The sequence below is a fragment of the Oreochromis aureus genome, linkage group 15, assembly GCF_013358895.1.
Source record: "Oreochromis aureus strain Israel breed Guangdong linkage group 15, ZZ_aureus, whole genome shotgun sequence".
Classification (NCBI taxonomy): domain Eukaryota; kingdom Metazoa; phylum Chordata; class Actinopteri; order Cichliformes; family Cichlidae; genus Oreochromis; species Oreochromis aureus.
The window spans coordinates 21,271,098-21,293,663 of NC_052956.1; the positions used below are offsets into that span (position 1 = coordinate 21,271,098).

General features: G+C 37.9%; 2 protein-coding genes and 1 long non-coding RNA gene across 5 annotated transcripts; all 3 read left to right on the top strand.

The window, feature by feature from the left end:
- The first annotated feature begins 4,287 nt into the window (after positions 1–4,287).
- LOC120433247 lies at positions 4,288–8,408 on the top strand. 2 transcript variants are annotated; one of them, XM_039599222.1, is made up of 2 exons: positions 4,288–5,180; positions 7,950–8,408. In XM_039599222.1, exons 1-2 carry the CDS (start codon positions 4,425–4,427, stop codon positions 8,103–8,105), a joined length of 912 nt encoding a protein of 303 aa, XP_039455156.1. In that variant the 5' UTR covers positions 4,288–4,424; the 3' UTR covers positions 8,106–8,408. The 2 variants fall into 2 exon arrangements, with proteins under 2 accessions (XP_039455156.1, XP_039455157.1); XM_039599223.1 differs by having other exon boundaries at positions 4,288–5,027.
- Positions 8,409–11,346: 2,938 nt separating this feature from the next.
- Positions 11,347–12,705, top strand: LOC120433250. Its single transcript, XR_005608428.1, has 5 exons — positions 11,347–11,424; positions 11,532–11,721; positions 12,226–12,282; positions 12,448–12,516; positions 12,622–12,705. It is a non-coding gene; the product is annotated as an uncharacterized LOC120433250 (long non-coding RNA).
- Positions 12,706–18,256: 5,551 nt separating this feature from the next.
- Positions 18,257–21,148, top strand: LOC120433249 (A-agglutinin anchorage subunit-like). 2 transcript variants are annotated; one of them, XM_039599227.1, is made up of 7 exons: positions 18,257–18,510; positions 18,902–19,021; positions 19,488–19,670; positions 19,777–19,863; positions 19,924–19,952; positions 20,197–20,328; positions 20,434–21,148. In XM_039599227.1, exons 1-7 carry the CDS (start codon positions 18,486–18,488, stop codon positions 20,545–20,547), a joined length of 690 nt encoding a protein of 229 aa, XP_039455161.1. In that variant the 5' UTR covers positions 18,257–18,485; the 3' UTR covers positions 20,548–21,148. The 2 variants fall into 2 exon arrangements, with proteins under 2 accessions (XP_039455161.1, XP_039455160.1); XM_039599226.1 differs by lacking the exon at positions 19,777–19,863 and having other exon boundaries at positions 18,293–18,510.
- Positions 21,149–22,566: the final 1,418 nt, after the last annotated feature.

A 22,566-nucleotide genomic window follows, 5' to 3' on the forward strand; every position in this document is an offset into this window, starting at 1 on the left:
TGGTGTAAGCACTGACAAATGTAGGGATTTGTGTGAAGAGTTTTGCAGTAACAGTTCACCACATCTGATTCATGTGTTAAAGCAGGTGCAAAGTGTTTATAGTTCAAGGAAATGGGTGTGCTTTTTTGAAAGTGGCATTATGGTTTTGAAATTTGGGTTCACAAGATTGGTTATAGTGTTTAAGCAATCGAGAAAAACTGTTAATACACTGGCTAATGATGATGACTAGAGACCTGTGAGTACACAGCTGAACTTAATCTAATGATACGTAGGAAGTGGAACAGAACATAATGCACACAGACAGATGGATAACATAATAAAACAGCAAATGTGAACATGTGGAAAATAATCAGAGAACAAAAACAAACTGCAAACACTGGATCAACGACCCAGGAACTGTCACGCAGGCAGAAACGGACTCAGGCGTAGACCAGCTGAACTAGAATTGCAATCACAAGTTTATTTACAAACACACCACGTGAAAGTATATATACTGTACAGGGCAGGGATATTCAATGGTCCTGGGGAAAAGGGAAGAAAGTCCAAACACGCTCTGCTCATTCGCTTCTTTGGTACTTGTCTTCAGCACTCTCACTCTCACTCCACTCCACTACACGCTGCCAGGGAAGCAGATCAGGGATAAGGACGAGTCCAGGAACCTATGTACAGGAGAGCTGCGGTTAGCATAAACTGAGAAACAACACAAGAAACAGAGTTTATCGGGGCTGTACTGACGAGAATAACTCAACGATCCAGCAAAGACACCTTCTGAGCCCTCAGCTTAAATAGCAGCCCAGGAGTCCCGGTAATCAGGTGGATTCACAGCAGGTGTGTGAGCCAAGGGCGGGAGCCCAGCTGAGCTCTCAGCTCTCTGAGAGAGAGACAAACTCAAAACAACATGTGGCCTGCAACCTAGGTCAGCCAGGGAGACACGGAGACCATGACAGGAACCCTGACAACAGTAACCAACGTTATTCTCCAGATTACAATTTTAATGTTTTCTATAACTATTTCTCTTCATTTTGGCTGTATGATAAGAAGACTAAATAATGAATAAATAGAAAAAAAACCTGTGATCAGTATCATTAGATTTTTGGAGCTCTGTCTCTGATACCTCACACACATGACCCTTCAACCTCAGACCACAGGACAAGCTGGTGGTTATTATTGTCTCCAGTTTGACTTCCTGTTCTTTCATCTTCAGTATTAAACTCTGAGCTCTGCTGCTGTTGTACCCACATTCTCACTTCCCCCTCACTTCTGAGAAGAAACGAAGTGCCACACTGTATCAGGGCACTAATGCTTTTCTCCTGGGTTCTAGCTGCTAATGGTAATGCTAATGCTAATGATCACTGTAGCAGTATCACCATGTTTTATTGTTAACATCAACAGAGTTTCTGTTGCAGAAAGAGTTTTCTGACTTTTGACCTCTTTTCATGTGTGTCTACAAACATCATCATGAGACTGTTTTCTAATAATAAACCATATGCACAGAAGAGCTAAAGTACTGCAAACACTTATCTCTACTAACAGTCTTCACACCTTTAACTTCCTCTCTCCTATTTTTGATCAAGATATCTTAAACTTCTGTACAGTCCTTTGAAAAGGTTGACAAGTTTTCATGCAAATCGCATGAAGTCTAAAAGTAAAAATGTTTAAAAGTTGTTCAGTCATTTAATATCTACAATAAGAGAGAGAGGGAGGTTATCAAGCTGACTTAAATAAATTCATTCCTCTGGACACAGGGGAGACAAAGTGACTGATGTCACTATGAGGAAGTGAGCAGGAAGTTGATGCTGTATTCATCTCTGAGAGCAAGAACAGAGACTGAGAGAGACAGAGAAGCACGATGGCTGCATTCACATGGATTCAAATGTCTTCATTACTGATACTGATGCTTCAGTTTAAAGGTAAGTGTACATAGAAACACATTCAATTAATCAACTGCATTATTATCACAAGTGTTATTAATTCTTTCTTTAACTGAAACAGTCATGATTAACTTTTTGACTTGAGCTGACTCTTGGAAACTAAAGTTGAAACTTAAACTTGTGTTGTATTTAAAACAAACTTCACATTATAAACATAACACTCATATTCATAACATATTTGATGTTTCACATTTCTCTCTCTCTTTTTCTCAACAGGAACAACTGAGCAACATCAACGTGGACATGATGTTACTCTGTCTTGTAAAAATGTGATACAAGGTCAGCATAACTGTAACAGTACTGTCTGGATCGTCAGTGATTCAAGCAGCTCAGTAACACTCTTTGACCTTGGGCAGAAAAAACAAGTCAAACCTAAATCAGACAGACTGAGTCTTTCTGCAGACTGTTCTCTGGTTATAAAGAAGGTCACAGATCAGGATGTTGGTCGTTACACCTGCAGACAGTACAAAACAGAAGGAGGACCACACGAAGGTCCAGACTTTATGATTCATCTGTCTGTTATTAACAGTGAGTATTTACATCTTAATATTTTCAGCTCAAACTGTCCTGTTAGAACAACAAACTGAAACACCACAATAATTATGATCACAGTGATGAAGTTCATTTTTCTATTGTTGCTTTTCTCTTACAATATCTCCATCTTCACCAGTGTATGTACATGAGAACAATGATAAAGCATCTTGAACAGCTCTGTGTTGACATATGAACACTGTAGACTCACAGTTGAGTGTCTGTATGAAGATAAAGAGAACATATCCTCAGACATGAGACATCATCAAAAATGAGACTTGTTAGACTGTTAAACATCTCACCACTGTTTCCTCTCTGTTGTTGTTCACTTACTTTCAAGTCTTTTCTTACTGTTGGTGTCTTTAATGTTGTTATTGCATTTCTTTAGGTGAAGATGTGAAAACGACAACAAAATCAACAATTAAACCAAAATTAAAAATAACAAATACATGGACAACAAAAGAGGAAGTAAAGACATCGCTGACAACAACATCAAATCAACCAGACGGTAGTGACTGAATTGCTCTGTTTTTAAAAATCTGTATCGACTGTTTAGCTTCTATGAAAGATAAAATGAAATTTTATTACTAATATATTTTTGAACACATTTAGTTGATTATTAACATTTTCATTGCTGGTGTTTATTTAGAATATTTGATTTTGTATTTTTAAATAAATACTGCAGCCTGAAACTCCACAGTCCAAAAACACATCAACCGTCATCTCTACATGTTAGAAAACCGACTGTATTTATTAGATTTGAAATCTTTGGTTTTTGTACTGAACAGAAATTTGAAGCCAAAATATTTTTATTATTTTCAGATTGTCTGTATTTGCTGAGATGCATCATTGTGTCTGTGGGTTTAGCAGCACTCTTAATATCTGCTGTTACAGTCAACATGTGGACAAAAACTAAAGGTGAGAACATTCACAGATGAAACTTTCATACATAAAAACTTCGAGTTTTACTGTAATTTTTTATTTTTGTTATTTCAGGAAACAAAACACAGACTTAAGAAAACATTGTAAGATTGAACACTCAATATTCCTCTGTAACTTTTGTTACTATTACCGGTGCCAGATCTAGGTGAAATCCGACAGCAAACGATACACAGACTAGGGAGCACTGCAAAGCCAATTATATAAATACTGTGGAATAATAGAGAGGACACCAAAGCTAGAAGATAGAAGCAGATGTTACATGAGCTCTGCTTTTCTGTTTCAACCCTATGTCACTGTTTTGGCGTGTGCTGGGAGGCGGAGCTTCATGGCTTCAGAATGCTCGAACAACTAATAAGCTTGTTAATAGTGAACTTCTTTAAACCAGCCCAGGTCGAGTGATAACAAGAAAGAGCAAATAAAAGCTGATTGATGCTGATTCACTTGTAGGCGTGTGTCTACCTTACCTTCCAGGTGGCGCCAGGTAGGGCGCTGCTCTTGCGGCGACCAGCAGGTTGTCTCTGTCTGTCAGTGTCAGTGTTTTAACTTATTTTTATTCTTTTACTCCTTTATTTTATTTATTTATTTTGCCTGAGGAATCTTGTAGCATCGGCTTGTGCTTTGTGGAACTTCTTTTAATGAAGATGGGTTTTTTAATTCGCATGGTTTTATTGGCAATCCTGACGGTTGTTTGGAGTCAGTGCTACTCTCAAACAATTACATACTCACGGGAGTTTCTTCTGGATCTTCGGTGGAAAGGCCCGTCTCTGGACTCTTTTCACCCTCCAGTGTTTTCCAGCTCTGGATTATCCAGTAACCACAGCGGCACTTTTGTTTTAACAGAGTCAAAGCAAGAAAGCGGGGTAAGAAGGAGGCGTACGTCAGCGATTGCGGAAGCAAATACGATACAATCGTATTCCTTTACCATCAATAATCCTGGCTAATGTGCAGTCTCTGTGGAGTAAATTGGATGAACTGCATTTGAATGTCGCACATTTACGTGACTACAGGGATATATGTCTAATGGCATTCACAGAGACTTGGCTCAAGGATTCTGACCCTGATTGTTCTCTGGAACTAAAAGGCTTCGGGTCTCCCATACGTTTGGATCGAGACCCCGGAGCTACCCAGAAATCTCAAGGAGGAGGGGTGTGTCTGTATATAAATCAGAAATGGTGTAAAAACGTGACCGTTCGTAGACAAGTGTGTCTGCCTGACATTGAGCTCCTCTCTGTGTCTTTGAGGCCGTTTTATCTGCCGAGGGAATTCCCACAGATCAACGTCACCGTCGTTTACATCCATCCTAAAGCGAATCCTAAGAATGCGACTGACACCATCTCCAACGTCATCCACTCACTACAATCTCTCTCCCCTGAGGCTCCTAATATTGTTCTTGGGGACTTTAATCGCTGCGACTTGAAGAAAACACTGAGCAGTTTTTATCAGTATGTGAACTGTTCCACACGCTTCAATAAGACTCTGGATTTGTGTTACGGTTCCATAAAAGGTGCGTATACATCTGTGGCTGGCCCCGCCCTCGGATCCTCGGATCACAACACGGTGCATCTTCTGCCAGTTTACAAGACTGTGCTGAGAAGAGAGAAAGTGAGGAAACACCGCATAAAGGTTTGGAGTGACGATGCCTCTTTAGCCCTGCAGGGCTGCTTTGACTGTACAGACTGGTCGGTGTTTATAGAATCATGCAGAGACATTAATGAACTCACTGACGTTGTCTGCAGCTATATCTCCTTTTGCAGAGACATGATTATCCCTTCAAAGGTTGTGCATTTTTTCCCTAACAACAAACCATGGTCTTCAAAAGCTCTTATGAGGCTGATTCATGAAAGGAAAAAAGCTTTTACTGAAGGGAATAAGTTAGAGAAATTAGGAAGGAGATCAGATCAGAAATTAAAAAAGCCAAAATAAAATACAAGGATAAGGTAGAGGCGGAGATGGGTAGCAATAACCTAAGGGTGGCCTGGGCAGGCATGAAACACATGACTGGTCACTGTTACAGTGACTGTAATAAGATCATTCTGCCTGGTTTTAGTTCAGACTCTCAGTTAGCCAATGAGCTGAATAGATTTTATTTGAGATTTAATGCTAATCATAATCCAAGGAATACACTTGATTTCTTAATAGAGAGCACCAGGGCCCGCCAGCTTTGTTCTTTGATGAAAGAAGGGTGGAAATCTTTTAAAATGAGTAAGATTAATAAAAGTCCAGGTCCTGATAATATATGTGGCCAGGTGCTTAGAACATGCGCTGAGCAATTATGCAGTATTTTTATTATATCTTTCTTTTATCTCTTCAGCAACAGAAGGTTCCAGAGGTATGGAAAAATCAATTATTTCTCCAGTTGCTAAGACCACAAAACCTACATCATTAAATGATTTTAGGCCTGTCGCTTTAACATCCTTAGTGATGAAATCCTTTGAAAAACTTGTCAGGAAGGAGATCCTGCAGCAAGTAGAGAAGCTTATAGATCCACTACAATTTGCATACAGGCCTTGTAGAGGTGTGGATGATGCAGTGGTCACTCTGTTGAACTACCTTTATCACCATCTTGATGGCGCCAAAGCTCATGCTCGGCTCTTATTTATTGATTTTTCTTCAGCTTTTAATACTATCCAGCCACATCTTTTAGTTGATAAGCTTCTTAACCAGTTTAAACTTGATTTTAATCTCGTTGGTTGGATTTTAGACTTTTAACTGACAGATCTCAGTGTGTGAGAGTAAACGGCTGTTTTTCCAAACAGCTGAACTCTTCTACTGGCTCACCACAAGGTTGTCTCTCTCCTCTACTGTATATTTTGTACACTAATGACTGTCGCAGTACACAGGCCAACAGGCATTTCATTAAATATGCAGATGACACAGTCATTGTAAGCCTCCTTCATGGTGAAGAGGATTCCCATGGGCCTGTTGTGGATGAGTTTGTTTCGTGGTGTGATCAGTCATTCTTAATGATTAACACCTTAAAAACCAAGGACATGGTTATTGACTTCAGGAAGACATCGCCCCATCCTGCGCTAACAGTGGTAAATGGTGCAGCCATTGAACTGGTGGACAGTTATAAGTATTTGGGGGTTGTTCTTGATAAGGCTCTGTCCTTTGATTCACATCTTGCTGCTACAGTGAAAAAGGTCCAACAAAGATTGTACTTTTTAAGGAGGTTGAGAGGTTTTAATGTTTCATCTGAAATGATGACTCTTTTTTATAAAAGTTTTATTGAATCTGTTTTAACTTTCTGTATCATTGCCTGGTACGGTAATATGTCCCTGAATAATAAGACCAGACTTAACAACCTGGTTAAAGTGGCTGGCAAGATTTCAGGGAGGCCTCAGGTCCAGCTTGTGGACTTTTATAACAGGCAGGTGCTGAGGAAGGCAAACTCTGTCCTGTTGTGTTCAGATCATCCTCTCTTTAATGATTTTCAACTGCTTCCATCAGGTCGTCGTTATAAAGTGCCTGCAGTGAAGACAAAGAGACACAGACTGTCTTTTGTACCTAGTGCTATTATCACAGTTAATAACACTAAACCATGAGTGTTGTTGCCATTGCACATTGCACTTATTTTGATGAAAAATCTAGGTTGTTTTATCAGGCTTATATTATATTATTTTGGTGAGTGTATGTGATGTGTTGGTTGTCTGTTTGTTTGTTTGTATGGACATACTGCAAATCAATTTCCGTTAGGGACAATAAAGTTACCATTGACCATTGACCATTGACTTAGATGTTACAGCAGGTATGTCTAAGTTCAGTAAACTCAAACAGACTCTGCAGCTGCTTGATTTACTTTCTTAAGTTCATGAAATTTATTATTAGTTGTTTTAAACCATAAACAAAAGGTGTTGAGTACACATGACACAAAACACCAACTGCCACAACTGGTCGTGTCCATCTGCCACAGGACAAAAGACATGTTGTGGAAAAGAGCCAGAGATTAATAACAAGTAATGATTAAATGCAGAGAGGGCTATTAACACATAGCGGGTGAAAAGGTGACTGAAGACGAAATACTCCACGCATCATGAGAATCCCCAGCAGCCTTTGCACTATAGCTAAGAGAGGATTCAGGGTCACCTGATCCAGCCCTAACTATATGACTGAGCAAAAGGAAAGTTTTAGGCCTAATCTTCAAAGGCTCTTCCTCCAGTTCGACTGTAAAATACTCAAGGAACCACAAGGAAGCCCACAATCTGAAAGGGAAGTGCTCTTATGAGGGTGATACCGTATCAGTATTACTGATTATTCAAGACATTTTATGTGAGGGCAGGATTTTAAATTTGATTCCAGAATATAACAGAAGACAATGAAAAGAAGCCAATATATGAGAAATATGTTAGTAATATTTAAGTTAATAACACTAATTAATAAAATAATAATAATATTTATAAGTTCCAAGCTTAACTGTAATCATAAGAAATCTAAAAAATGTAATAAAAATGCATAAGACTGAAAACATCGAATAAAACAGGAAAACAACATCACAAAGTATGAATATCAGAGAGAATCTAAAGTGTGTTGTGTTGTTTTCCACAGGAGCTTAATGATGAGGGTGAAGATGGAGTGAACTATGAAAACATTGGAGACTCTTCTGCTTCTGTCAGACTCCACTGTGTGTGTGTGTGTGTGTGTGTGTGTGTGTGGCTGGGTCTAAGTCTGAGACTTGCTGAGCTCTGTGGGACATTGTTATGATGGGTGAGGGTTGCTCCTCCCCACCACTCCCTGCTGGTCACTGTCCTTGAGAACTTTTAGGAACTCTTTCTGGGGCCTCCCTCCTCCTTCTGCACATGGTTGTCATCTGGACGTGTGGGCTTGGGTCTCAAGTACTCCTGGGGTGCTTTGGATGGCCCTGCTGAACTGGATTGTTCCTTGTCTACTTCTGGGTCCAGGGGTGTTGTTGTGGCCTCGGACCCTCATTATTAAGTCCGTTTTGTGACACACACACACACACACACACACACACACACACACACACACACACACACACACACACACTTATAGCAAAATTGACCATGTACATGTGTGTCTTTGTATTTTCCTGATGTGCTGTTTGCTTTTTATATATTTTCTTACAATTTTCTTACAGGTGCAACAGTTGGTGATCTGCTGAGTTTAACTATGACTGCTTCGTACTTTTATTTGTCTCTTTTCTAAGATTTTCTCTGCTTTTTATTTTTTGTGTCACTCTCTTTTCCCCTGTCTTCTCTTTACCCCTTCTTACTTTTCATTGCCTGTCAGCTCTTGTATTGCTAAATTACACATAAACAAAGTGAATACGAATGAAAATAAATAAAAGAAAAAAAGAAAGAAAAACTAAGAATGCAAGGCTACAGACATTTCATATTGCTCCTTTGGGCAAAACAAATGAGTTTGGCTCAACAGAGCATTCAGATCATGTTTCTCCTGTCAGAAAAGAGGTTTCAAAAAAGGAACAAAAAAAAGTTTTGATTTTATCTCATGTTTAGCTAAAACCTTTTTCATGTGCAGTTTGATTTGTTTTTAGATAAATCTAACTTAAAACAATATTTTATCCTTCATTTAGTTATGATAAACAGGATCTTTTGTTGTGTAAATCTGTAGCTGCTGATGTTTACTGAAGGTAAAACAGTGAGATCAGAATCACAGGTTTTTTATTGCTTCTTAAATTTTGTCTTTTGATTGTTTGTCTTTATACTTTATTTTTATCCCTGAGCTCTTCTCTCTCTTTTTGAGATGTGGAGAGGAGGTGAGTTTTAAAGACATTTAAAAATAGTAAAAGATTTTATGATTCAAATTATAACTTCAATGTTACATTTTACTTTTTCATGTTTTGGATGATAATACGAATAAATGAAAAACATATTTAGAACCACTTTATTGTGTGTTTTCAAACTCTCTCTCTCACACACACCTGATCCATCCACCACAGACCACAGTACAAACTACCATCTATTATTGTCTCCAGTTTGACTTCCTGTTCTTTCATATTCAGTATTAAAATTTTACTCTGGTGGTTTGAACAGCTCTGTTTGTACTGAACTTCTATTATAACATTTCCAAACGTGCAAACATCTGCTTTTAGTTTTGATAGCTGAATTATACTTACACAACATTAAAAAGGTATAAGGACCTGCTGTGTGTAGAAACTGGTGTGAATCCTACAGACAGTTTAGTGTCACGTTCATCGATGTGTTAACCATTTATCTGTCAGAGGTTCATCTGGTCATCATGAAACCTCCAGAGCTCTGCTGCTGTTGTACCCACATTCTCACCAAAACACTTCCCTTCACTTCTCAGAAAGAATGACTTCAGAGGTTCAATGAAGAACAAACAGGTCTCAGATCACTAACACATCTGATCTGTGTTTTTATCAAGCTGCTAACAGTGGCCCCTGTGGCAGTATTACCATGTTTCATTACAATGATTAAGAATCAGATTCTAGTGTGTAAATAATTTGAGTCGTCAACTATTTCATGTGTGCAGAAAAACATCACCATAAACTTATTTTCTAGTAATAAACCAAATGTACATAAGAGCTGCATTAATGTAAACACTTACCTCATCTAACATTCTTCACACATTTAACTTCCTCTTTTCTATTATTGATAAAGATATTTTCCACTGTTAAACAGTCCTTTAAAGGAAAACAGGGAGTTTGCAAAATAGATTAAATATAAAAGTTATTAAATGTTAAAATTTTATATCTACATTGAGACAGAGGGGCAGATAGAGATGTCTAAAAGCTGAATGAACTGAATTAATTCAGTAAGAGGAGAGTAAAGGAGTGATGTCACTATGAGGAAGTGAGCAGGAAGTTGATGCTGTATTCATCTCTGAGACTGTCTCATTTGTGAACGTGAGAGCAAGAACAGAGACTGAGAGAGACAGAGAAGCACGATGGCTGCATTCACATGGATTCAAATGTCTTCATTACTGATACTGATGCTTCAGTTTAAAGGTAAGTGTACATAGAAACACATTCAATTAATAAACTGCATTATTATCACAGGTGTTACTTCTTTATTCTTCCTTTAACTGAGACAGTCATGATTAACTTTTTGACTTTAGCTGACTCTTTTAAACTAAAGTTGAAACTTAAACTTGTGTTGTATTTAAAATAAACTTCACATTATAAACATAACACTCATATTCATAACATATTTGATGTTTCACATTTCTCTCTCTTTTTCTCAACAGGAACAACTGAGCAACATCAAACTGTTCAAACTGTCACAGCTGAACGTGGACATGATGTTACTCTGTCTTGTAAAATGTGATACAAGGGTCAGTATAACTGTATCAGTACTACCTGGCTCTTCAGTGATTCAAGCAGCACAGTATCAATCTTTGAACTTGGGCAGAATAAAGAAGCCAAAGCTAAATCAGACAGACTGAGTGTTTCTGCAGACTGTTCTCTGGTTATAAAGAAGGTCACAGATCAGGATGTTGGTCGTTACACCTGCAGACAGTTCAAAACAGCAACAGGATCACAAGAAGGTCCAGACTTTACGATTCATCTGTCTGTTAGTAACAGTGAGTATTTACATCTTAATGTTTTCAGCTCAAACTGTCCTGTTAGAACAACAAACTGAAACACCACAATAATTATGATCACAGTGATGAAGTTCATTTTTCTATTGTTGCTTTTCTCTTACAATATCTCCATCTTCACCAGTGTATGTACATGAGAACAATGATAAAGCATCTTGAACAGCTCTGTGTTGACATATGAACACTGTAGACTCACAGTTGAGTGTCTGTATGAAGATAAAGAGAACATATCCTCAGACATGAGACATCATCAAAAATGAGACTTGTTAGACTGTTAAACATCTCACCACTGTTTCCTCTCTGTTGTTGTTCACTTACTTTCAAGTCTTTTCTTACTGTTGGTGTCTTTAATGTTGTTATTGCATTTTTGAATATGTGAAAACAACAATCAAATCAGCACAATCAACAATTAATCCAACAAAAGAGGAATTAAAAACATCAGCAGGGACACTGACAACAGCATCAAATATTCCATCTGGAGGTAGAGACTGAATCTCTCTTTTTTCGAAGTCTGGATGTCAGACTGAGACTTGACTATGTGTGGAGAAATTCAGTATCATGTTTAACATGTTTTAATAATCTCTCCAGTTCATTCAGGGTTTATCATCGTTGCTGTGATTTTAGTAACACTGTTAATCATTGTTGTGCTGATCATCAGATGGAAGAAAACTAAAGGTGAAAACAATCACAGATTAAAGTTTATGATAAGTTGACTCATAAGTAAACTCATCTTTTTTTCTCTTTTCAGAAAAAAAAAACACAATGTGGCAACAACACGGTGAGTTCAAATTCAGCCATGTCATTTATATCATCATCTATTAACTCTATAGTTTCATATCAGACTGAGCCTATAATTGGAGATGAAATATCGGAATTTCAGGAGCGGGACCACGTCTCCAAACACGCTCCTTCCGGTTCTCATGTATATAGGTTCCCTCAGTTCTACAGGCCGCTCGTTCTCATTTTCGTGCCCCACCCTCCCTTCCCTTTTCAATTCTTTAACTTCTTTACTTCTGTTTCGAACATTGGGATCTGCCAGGCCTGGGAGCCACCGCCAGTCCCCTTCGAGGACTTCCCCAAACCACTAAAACACTGTCAAACCTAAAATGAGCGCATGGGCCCAGCTAGTGAAATGATCTTTAGCGATAAGTTCAGTGACATAAAGGTTCAAAGGAAGAAACAAGGACTGGGAAATACGTTGAATTAATTGATTAAATATTCTTTAGATTAAATTTGTTGTTTACATTGAGCAGATTTTAAAAATAAAACTGTATTTTTTCAGGGACTGAGCTTAAACCCTGCAGATACTCAGTCTGGTCCAGGATCCAGTCAGGACACGGTGAGATCACACACTACTCCCAGTACAAAGTTAGTTTCAACAGAGAAGAGCAGAAACTATGATGTGATGAGGACCTGATGCTGAACTTACTTAAACAGATGTGAAACAGACTCATTATAAATCCACATATTACTGAGCAGTCATTGTGTTGTATTCACTGTGCAGGCTGATGCTGATGATGGTGTTTCCTACGTCTCCATCAGTTTCACCAAGAAGTCCAAGAATAAATCCAGGGTAAGAATTTGATATTCATACAGATGGTGTTACTAATAACTTCATGATTTTCAAAGCTCCTTTCAGGTTATGTCTTTAAGACGTTTTTGTATTATTTTCTTAAAGTCCCGTGGTGATCATGATGATGATGATGGTGACACTGTGACCTACAGCACTGTGAAAGCTTCTTCCTCACCTGCTGGAATTTCCCTGATCCCAACAACCTCTACTCCACCATCAATTATCCAAAGAAATAGGATGTTTCTCATGCTAAGTTTTTTTTATCTATCTATCTATCTATCTATCTATCTATCTATCTATCTATCTATCTATCTATCTATCTATCTATCTATCTATCTATCTATCTATCTATCTATCTATCTATCTAGATAGATAGATAGATAGATAGATAGATAGATAGATAGATAGATCAGCTCACTTATTAGTTTTGGTAACTCTGAGTCAAACAGAGTTACCAAAGGTGGGTGGCTGTGGCTACAATGTAGCTTGCCATCACCAGTGTGTGAATGAGTGTCTGAATGGGTGGATGACTGGATGTGTAAAGCGCTTTGGGGTCCTTAGGGACTAGTAAAGCGCTATACAAATACAGGCCATTTACCATTAAGTGTGATTATGTTTACTTGAGAATACAAAGACTGCAGGATTACTTTTTCATACCACTGCATGTGCTCATAGATTCAGTGGATTACTTTGAACAAGGTGAACATTATTACATTGAATATTATTACATTAATATTCACCTTAACGTTTCTTAAATCGATTTAGGTCATTTAAAATTTTTTTTTTTTTAAGTAGAATATAAAAACAAGTAAACAAAAAACTAAACCAACACAAAACACAAAGTTACAAATAGTGTACTAGTGAAAATAACATGTCTGATTGCACATGCCTAGTTTGTGGGATTAATTTCAATGTTAACCAGAATCCTTAAATAGTAGTTACTGTTTCAGGGCTCTGGTGATGATTTCTTACTATGCCGTGCTGACCTGCTTTCCACCTTCATGGTACAGTAAGAAGAATCTGAGCTTTTTAATGCATGCTAAACCTTTTGCTATAAATATACCAACACTGCAGCAGTGCTTTCAATGATATCCTGTGATTATATGAGTCAATACAGTGACATAAGTGTATGGGTAAAAGTACACTTTGGTCTATGCACAGACAAAGTATGTGATGGAACAGCATGGTTACCAGGTGACACAGCAAATGTTCAGACTCACATATGACAGTGTTAGATAAATGAAAATATTCTGCATGTTCATATAAATGAATTAATGAAACACTTCACTAAGATTAACATTAAAAACTATCACAGTAGTGATCTCCCTACAACTGTTTAATTCTGGAGCAATTTCCACTAAAAACAGAACTGTGTAAATGTTAGACTTTTCATTAGGCTGACATTTAGTAGTAAGTAGTAAGTGTGAAGTTTAAGTAAACTGTTTTCTTTTCCAGTTTCATTAGGAAATTTATGATTACTCACTGTTTGCACACCAAACTTTGTGGTAAATTCTTAAGGACAGTGAATTCAAGAAAAAACAAAACAGCAAACAGACATTTGTCACCAGCTGTCTTCATGAGAAGTTCACAGAAAGAAGAAGTGCATGATATGTATGTGGTCAGCATTAGAGGGTTAAACCTCCACAGCTCTGCATATCCTCACCAAACCACTTCCCTTCACAAAAAAATACATACAAAAAAAGAGACAGGAAAGAAAAGGTTCAATGGGACCACCAATACATTTTAATGGGTTTTGTTGGTTGTTTTTGTGCAATACTCTTTTCTGGCATCGTTGTATTATACTCGATTGTATATAGCATTTGTATTCTATTTTATTCTATTGTATGTAGTATTTTATTTTATTCTACTGTGTACACTTCTGCACAGTATCTTATTGATATCTTATTCCAGTGGGGTTTTTTCTTCTAATTTTTCTTTGTAACTTTGCACTGTCCACTGCTGTAACAAAACAAATTTCCCACGCTGTGGGACTAATAAAGGTTATCTTATCTTATCTTTTTTTCCTAAATGCTAGCACTGGTGACATGTGCTGCACATTCCCTATTTTATCTTTTATGATGGAAAATATCTGCTCTATCTCAGTTATTGAGCTGAGAGTGACATCAGTGACATCAGTGACAGTAACTGATGTTTTATTACATAGTATGTTTTTTTATTTTATTTTTTGGGGCCTGTCTGAGACCTCAGAGCACAGTATCAGGTAGCATGTAATGTTCTCTCCAGTTATCCTTCCTGTTCTTTCATCTTCAATTTTAAATATTTAATTAATGGTTTGAACAGTTTTGTTTGTACTGACCCTTTTCTAAATAATGCATGAATGGCTGTCCTTACATTTCAGCTCTTATATGATTGCAAATTATACTCAGACAGCATTAAAAACAAGATAAAATGATCTAATATATGTTGAGAATTGTGTGAAACCTCAACATAGTATATTCTCACGCTCATCAGTGTCTTAACCATCTATCTGTCAGAGGTTCATCTGGTCATCATGAAACCTCCAGAGCTCTGCTGCTGTTGTACCCACATTCTCACCAAAACACTTCCCTTCACTTCTCAGAAAACAACAACAACAAAAATAAAAGACTTTAGAGGTCAACGAGGAACCCAGTGACGGTCCTAGCCTGTTTGGCGCCCTGGGCGAACACTCCTCTGGCGCGCACACACACACACACACACATGAAGAGAGAGAGAGTATGCATAGTATGCAAACGGCTACTAAACAGACATCATAATTCGTCATACAATGAGAACAGGACAAATCAACAATTTACACTGACTAATTAATATTATATTATTGTATATGTTGTTTGGAGTTTAGTCTGTTACTGTTACTATTTTTACCATTTCTTCTTGGAGGAACTGTAACCCACATAGTTTCCTTAGAGATTAAGAAAGTATTCTGATTCTTAATGTTTTAGGATACATGACCTGCCATTATCCAATGACACATCTGCTTACCTGTATCTTTTGCTCGTTTCTCCTTGTAGGAGCCATAATTAAATGTATTGAATTTTAATGATCACTGGGTTTTCATTTGTTTGGTTGCTATGGTGATGTGTAACGGGAGTCACGTGGGTGGTAGCGGTGACATTAAGAGGGCGTTGTCAGTCTGTCTTTCACTGGTTTGATTTTGACAGAGCAGGGCTGGGTAGCCATAGTTTTTGTTGACCGCAACACAACGAGTTTCCCCTTGTTGCATTAGAGCCTGTGATGTTTTAAGAGTTTGAATCATGAGCGATCACATTGCTCTGTAAACTTTTCAAGCACTTTAATAAACAAGCAAGCAATTCCACCTCTCGCATTATTGCGTAAAGTTGACAGCGCATCAGGCAAATAGGCAGGCTCAGTCCCCGGCCTCTAGCGACTGTGGAAGTCGGCCTTGCGGGTCAGTTTATTGAGTCTTTTGGCATCTGTGACCCGTCACCTGATGCCCCAGCATGCAACAGCATAGAGGATGGCACTGACCACAGCAGACTCATAGAACATTCAGAGCATTGTCCGAGAGATGTTGAAGGACCTCAGCTGCCTCAGAAAATAGGGACGACTCTGGTCTTTCCTGTAAAGTGCAATGGTGTTTTTAACCTAGTCCAGTTTATTGTCTATGTGTATTCCAAGGTATTTATAGTCCTCCACAATGTCCACATCGACCCCCTGGATTGAAACAGGGGTCAAGGGTTACCTAGTCTTCCTAAAATCCACAATCAATTACTTGGTCTTTGCCACGTTAAGCTGCAGATGATTCTGCTCGCACCACATGACAAAGGAGTCAACCACAGCCCGGTACTCCGTCTCATCATCCCTGCTGATGCATCCAACCACCACAGAGTCATCAGAAAACTTCTGAAGATAACAGGTCTCTGTGCAGTTACTGAAGTCTGTGGTGTAGAGGGTGAAGAGGAAGGGGAGAGGACAGTCCTTGTGGTGCCCTGTGTTGCTGATGACCTTGTCAGACACACAATGTGGAAGACGCACATATTGCGGTCTTTCTGTCAGGTAATCAACAATCCAGAGGCATCTATCTGCATCGCTGTTAGCTTATCACCCAGGAGGGTCGGCCTGATGGTGCTGAATCCACTGGAAAAGTCAAAAACGTGACCCTCACAGTGCTCGCCGGCTGGTCCAGATGGGTGTAGACACAATTGAGCAAGTAATTGATGGCGTCCTCAGATCCAAGGCAGGGCTGGTAAGCAAACTGAAGGGGATCCTGATGTGGTCCAAATATGGGTCGGAGCTGGTCCAGGATGAGTCTTTCCAGAGTCTGTGTCATTTGTGAACGTGAGAGCAAGAACAGAGACAGAGACAGGCAGTCAGGATGTGCTTTTAACTTTTTGACTTTAGGTGATTCTTAGAAACTAAAGTTGAAATTTAAACTTGTGTTGTATTTAAAATAAACAAGCACGTTTAAGATTGATCAGCTGTTGTTAGAATTTATTTAATATTAATTTCTAGTATCAGCTGATGTTTGCTGGAGCCACAGCTGTAAAGCTGCTGGTCATGATATCGGTTTGGTTATCTGGTGAGAGGGACACATGAAGATGAAACCAGGAGATGTTCTTACTGAATCATCAGAGCTGAACAGGTGATGGAGAAACAGGTTTACCTTTTAGGTGACATGAATGAGTTGAAGGGAAGTTATGAACTGTTTCTGAGAGACAAATAACACCAGGATCATTTTCTACGTAGCTGACAGCTGGTAACTGTGCAGGGGCGGATCTAGCAAAGTGTTGCCAGGGGGCCAGTTAGGGCATTAACAGGGAAAGGGGGGCACAAAGAAACACCTCTCTTTCTTATTCTCATTTAAAATGTCTCGCTTTTAAAAAATAATTATCTGAGTCTTACAACAAACGATTGATAGATTGATACATATATACATATATACCATCAGAACAGTGTACATCACTGTCACAACAGTGTTTGTTTTCATTCAAAGGCTTTATGATTTTTCCTATAATGGTGGGCCGGTCTCTAGTCAAAATGCCCGGGACGATTTTTTGTCCCAGTCCAGCCCTGTATGCAGCTCATCTGCAGTCTGGTGTCACCTACATCTTCCTATTCAGAAGGCAGAATTTCCGCGTTTTGAGTACAATCGAAAGCACCACGACTGCAGTTTTTGTGTTGGATGTAAAAAGCAGGCTAGAATCATGGCGGCGGTCAACGACGGTCTAGCTGCTAAAAGTAGTAACTTTAAAATATAAATAAATTAAATATAATTAAAGATTAAGTATAAAAGTTATTAAATATTTAAAAACGTTTCTAGTCATTTGATATTTACATTAAGAGAGAGAGGGAGTTACAGATATGGATGCTTAAATGCTATGAACTGATGTCACTATGAGGAAGTGAGCAGGAAGTTGATGCTGTATTCATCTCTGAGACTGTCTCATTTGTGAACGTGAGAGCAAGAACAGAGACTGAGAGAGACAGAGAAGCACGATGGCTGCATTCACATGGATTCAAATGTTTTCATTACTGATACTGATGCTTCAGTTTAAAGGTAAGTGTACATAGAAACACATTCAATTAATAAACTGCATTATTATCACAAGTGTTACTTCTTTATTTTTCCTTTAACTGAGACAGTCATGATTCACTTTGTGACTTGAGCTGACTCTTAAAAACTAAAGTTGAATCATAAACCTATGTGGTATTTAAAATAAATGTTACATTATAAACATAACACTCATATTCATAACATATTTGATGTTTCACATTTCTCTCTCTTTCTCAACAGGAACTCAACTACCACCTGGATCGTCAGTCATTCGTGGATTTCAGTAGCAATCTTTGACCTTGAACAGAATAAAGAAGTCAAACCTAAATCAGACAGACTGAGTCTTTCTGCAGACTGTTCTCTGGTTATAAAGAAGGTCACAGATCAGGATGTTGGTCTTTACACCTGCAGACAGTTCAAAACAGCAACAGGATCACATGAAGGTCCAGACTTTATGATTCATCTGTCTGTTATTAACAGTGAGTATTTACATCTTAATGTTTTCAGCTCAAACTGTCCTGTTAAAACAACAAACTGAAACACCACAATAATTATGATCACAGTGATGAAGTTCATTTTTCTATTGTTGCTTTTCTCTTACAATATCTCCATCTTCACCAGTGTATGTACATGAGAACAATGATAAAGCATCTTGAACAGCTCTGTGTTGACATATGAACACTGTAGACTCACAGTTGAGTGGCTGTATGAAGATAAAGAGAACATATCCTCAGACATGAGACATCATCAAAAATGAGACTTGTTAGACTGTTAAACATCTCACCACTGTTTCCTCTCTGTTGTTGTTCACTTACTTTCAAGTCTTTTCTTACTGTTTGTGTCTTTAATGTTGTTATTGTATTTCTTTAGATGAAGATGTGAAAACAACAACAAAATCAACAATTAAACCAACATTAAAAATAACAAATATATGGACAACAAAAGAGGAAGTAAAGACATCGCTGACAACAACATCAAATCAACCAGACGGTAGTGACTGAATCGCTCTGTTTTTTTTAAAATCTGCATCGACTGTTTAGCTTCTATGAAAGATGAAATGAAATTTTATTACTAATATATTTTTGAACACATTTAGTTGATTATTAACATTTTCATTGCTGGTGTTTATTTAGAATATTTGATTTTGTATTTTTAAATAAATACTGCAGCCAGAAACTCCACAGTCCAAAAACACTTCAACCGTCATCTCTACATGTTAGAAAACCAACTGTATTTATTAGATTTGAAATCTTTGGCTTTTGTACTGAACAGAAATTTGAAGCCAAAATATTTTTATTATTTTCAGATTATCTGTATTTGTTGAGATGCATCATCATTGTCTGTGGGTTTAACAGCACTCTTAATATCTGCTGTTACAGTCAACATATGGACAAATACTAAAGGTGAGTCTTTTCTTACTCTCAGTGTCTTTAATGTTGTTATTGTATTTCTTTAGGTGAAGATGTGAAAACAACTAAATCAACAAAAGTGAAGTTCACCACAAAAACCTCATCGTCGACAACAAAATCCAGAACATCAACAATTAAACCAACCGTGAAAATAAACACATGGACAACAAGAGAGGAATTAAAGACATCAGCAGGGACACTGACAACAGCATCAAATATTCCATCAGGAGGTAGAGACTGAATTTCTCTTTTTACTTAATCTGGATGTCAGACTGAGACTTGACTATGTGTGGAGAAATTCAGTATCATGTTTAACATGTTTAATAATCTCTCCAGGTCATTCAGGGTTTATCATCGTTCCTGTGGGTTTAGCAGCACTCTTAATAACTGTTGTGGTGATCATCAGATGGAAGAAAACTAAAGGTGAAAACAATCACAGATTAAAGTTTATGATAAGTAAACTCATCTTTTTCCTCTTTTCAGAAAACAAAACACAATGTGGCAACAACACGGTGAGTTCAAATCTTCCAATAAGTTCTTATTCAGTCATTCATGTCATCATCTTTGAACTCTATAGTTTTATACCAGACTGAGTCTTTAAATGACCTTTAGTGATGAGTTCAGTGTATAAAAGATTCAAAGATTGAAAGGAAGGAAAATGATTTGCAAATAAGTTGAATCCGTCAATTAAATATTCTTTAGGACAAAGTTGTTGTTTACATTGAGCAGATTTTAAATATAAAACTATTTTTTCAGGGACTGAGTTTAAACCCTGCAGACACTGAATGTGGTCCAGGAACCAATCAGGACACGATGTGGACTGATGCTGATGATGGTGTGTCATATGCCTCCATCAGCTTCACCAAGAAGACCAAGAATAAAGCCCGGGTAAGATTTTGACTTTTCTACGGATGATGTTGGCAGCAAGTTTGTGATTTTTAAATTCCATGTCAGGTTTTATCTTTAAGAACATCTTATAATGTTTCCATGCAGGCTGGTGGTGATGACGACACTGTGACTTACAGCACAGTGACAGCTGCCTCACCTGCTGGTGTTACCAATGATCCCAGCAACCTCTATTCCACCATCAGCAAACCAAAGAAATAGGATGTTACTCATAAAATGTTTCCTATTGTTTTTCTGATGCTGCATCAATGTTTGGATGATAGAGTAACTTCATTTTTGTTCTTTTTAAAGTAAATTTGTAATTTTGTATGATTTAATGTTGAGTGTAATCCAAAGGTATGTAGACCATGGATCAAGCAGCGGTGTGCATGAGTGTGAATTGAGTCAGAATTAGCTACTGCAGTAAGTCCCATGAAATGTTTTTTTTAGTATATCATAAGAATTATTGGCTGAAGCACATTAATATATCTAAATATTCATCTTTTATTTGATGTCTTCACAAAAAACTTTAAGTGAACTACTTAACCTCAGTTAATACATCATTTAAATCCTTAGTTACTGAAGAAATCTTTAAAACATGTAACTGACAGTATATTTGTACTGAGGTAACAATCGTTATGCTTCAGGATTGGCCTGGAAATGAAGAAGACTTCGTTGTTACTGTCATCTAGTGACATTTACCTGTATATTAAGTGACACACTGCACAGTACCTTTTTTTTGTTTAATTTGGTGCATGACATTTTTAACAATACAAAAAAGGAGCGGTGTATCTCACTGTATCTATGATGATATCAAACTTCCTGTTTGTGTTAGGATGCCTGGGTCATTGACCCAGGGCTTTTGAGTTTATTATATTATTTATCATTTCTAGTCTTTGGTTTCTTAGAGTTCCGTCTTATGGTTTATGTCTGTGTTCTATAGTTGCGGTCTCCCCTGTCGGCTGTATCCCCTTGTTAAGTTCGCGTCTCTGTGTTATGTTTCCTGTTTTACTTTGAAAGTCCGTGTTTCATGTTAGTGTATCTGGTTTTGCTTTCCTTGTCTCGTTAGTCCTGATTTGCCCCAGCTGTGTTTCCCTCCTGTTGCCCATTCCCTGATTGCTCCCTCTATGTATTTAAGCCCTGTGTTTCAGTTTGTCATTGTTGCGATCTGCCGTTCATTTTGCTGTGTGTTCCGTCTGCCTGTTTCATGTAAGTTTATTTTGTATTTTTGGGGTTTTTGTTACTTTTTGCCATCCAGCATTAAAGCTGAGTTTTTTGAAATACACTTTTGCCTCCGAGCATCTGCACTTTGGGTCCTCCTTACCACCACTCCTGCCTGCACACAGCCTTAACCTAACAGTTTGTGACATTCAAAAAACATATTTGACAGAAAAACCACTCAATTTCAGCTTTCACACTTTAAAAACAAAAGAAATAAAGAATACAAGTGATGACAACATGTGTGATTGTGCACGCTTAGTTTGAAAGCTTAGTGCGAATCAAAATCCTCAAGTTGTAGATGCTGTTCAAGGGCTCTGATGCTAACAGGCTAACTTTCTTCTTGTGCTGTGCTGACTGGCTTTCCAGCTTCTTGCTAAGTACAGTTTGAGCTTTTTTTAGTGAATGCTAAACACTTCCTCTTCATGTCTCAGAAAAAAACGGCTTCAGAGGTGTAAAGCGGAACAATCAGGTCTCAGACCACTAACACATCTCATCTAACTGCTAACAGTGGTCACTGCTGCAGTGTCATCATTGCGAACATCACGACTCAAATTTTGGTGTGTGAAGAGTTTAAATCTTGACCTCTTTTCATGTATGCAGACAAACATCACCGTGAACACTGTTTTCTAATAATGAACCAAATGTACAGAAGAGCTGCATTAAAGTAAACACTTACCTCATTTAATATCTACATTAAGAGAGAGAGGGAGATGTGGCTGCTTAAACACTATGAACTGAATTCATTCAGTAAAAGGAGACAAGACGACTGATGTCACTATGAGGAAGTGAGCAGGAAGTTGATGCTGCATTCATCTCTGAGACTGTCTCATTTGTGAGACTGAGAGCAAGAGCATAACACTCTTATTCTTATATTTCTTCATATAGTAAACTTGATACAAGGTCAGCATAACTGTATCAGTGGTACCTGGATCTTCAGTGAATCAAACAGCTCAGTATCACTCTTTGAACTTACAGTCAGTAGCGGTTTTAGATCACGGGTGACACGGGCGGTTGCCCGGG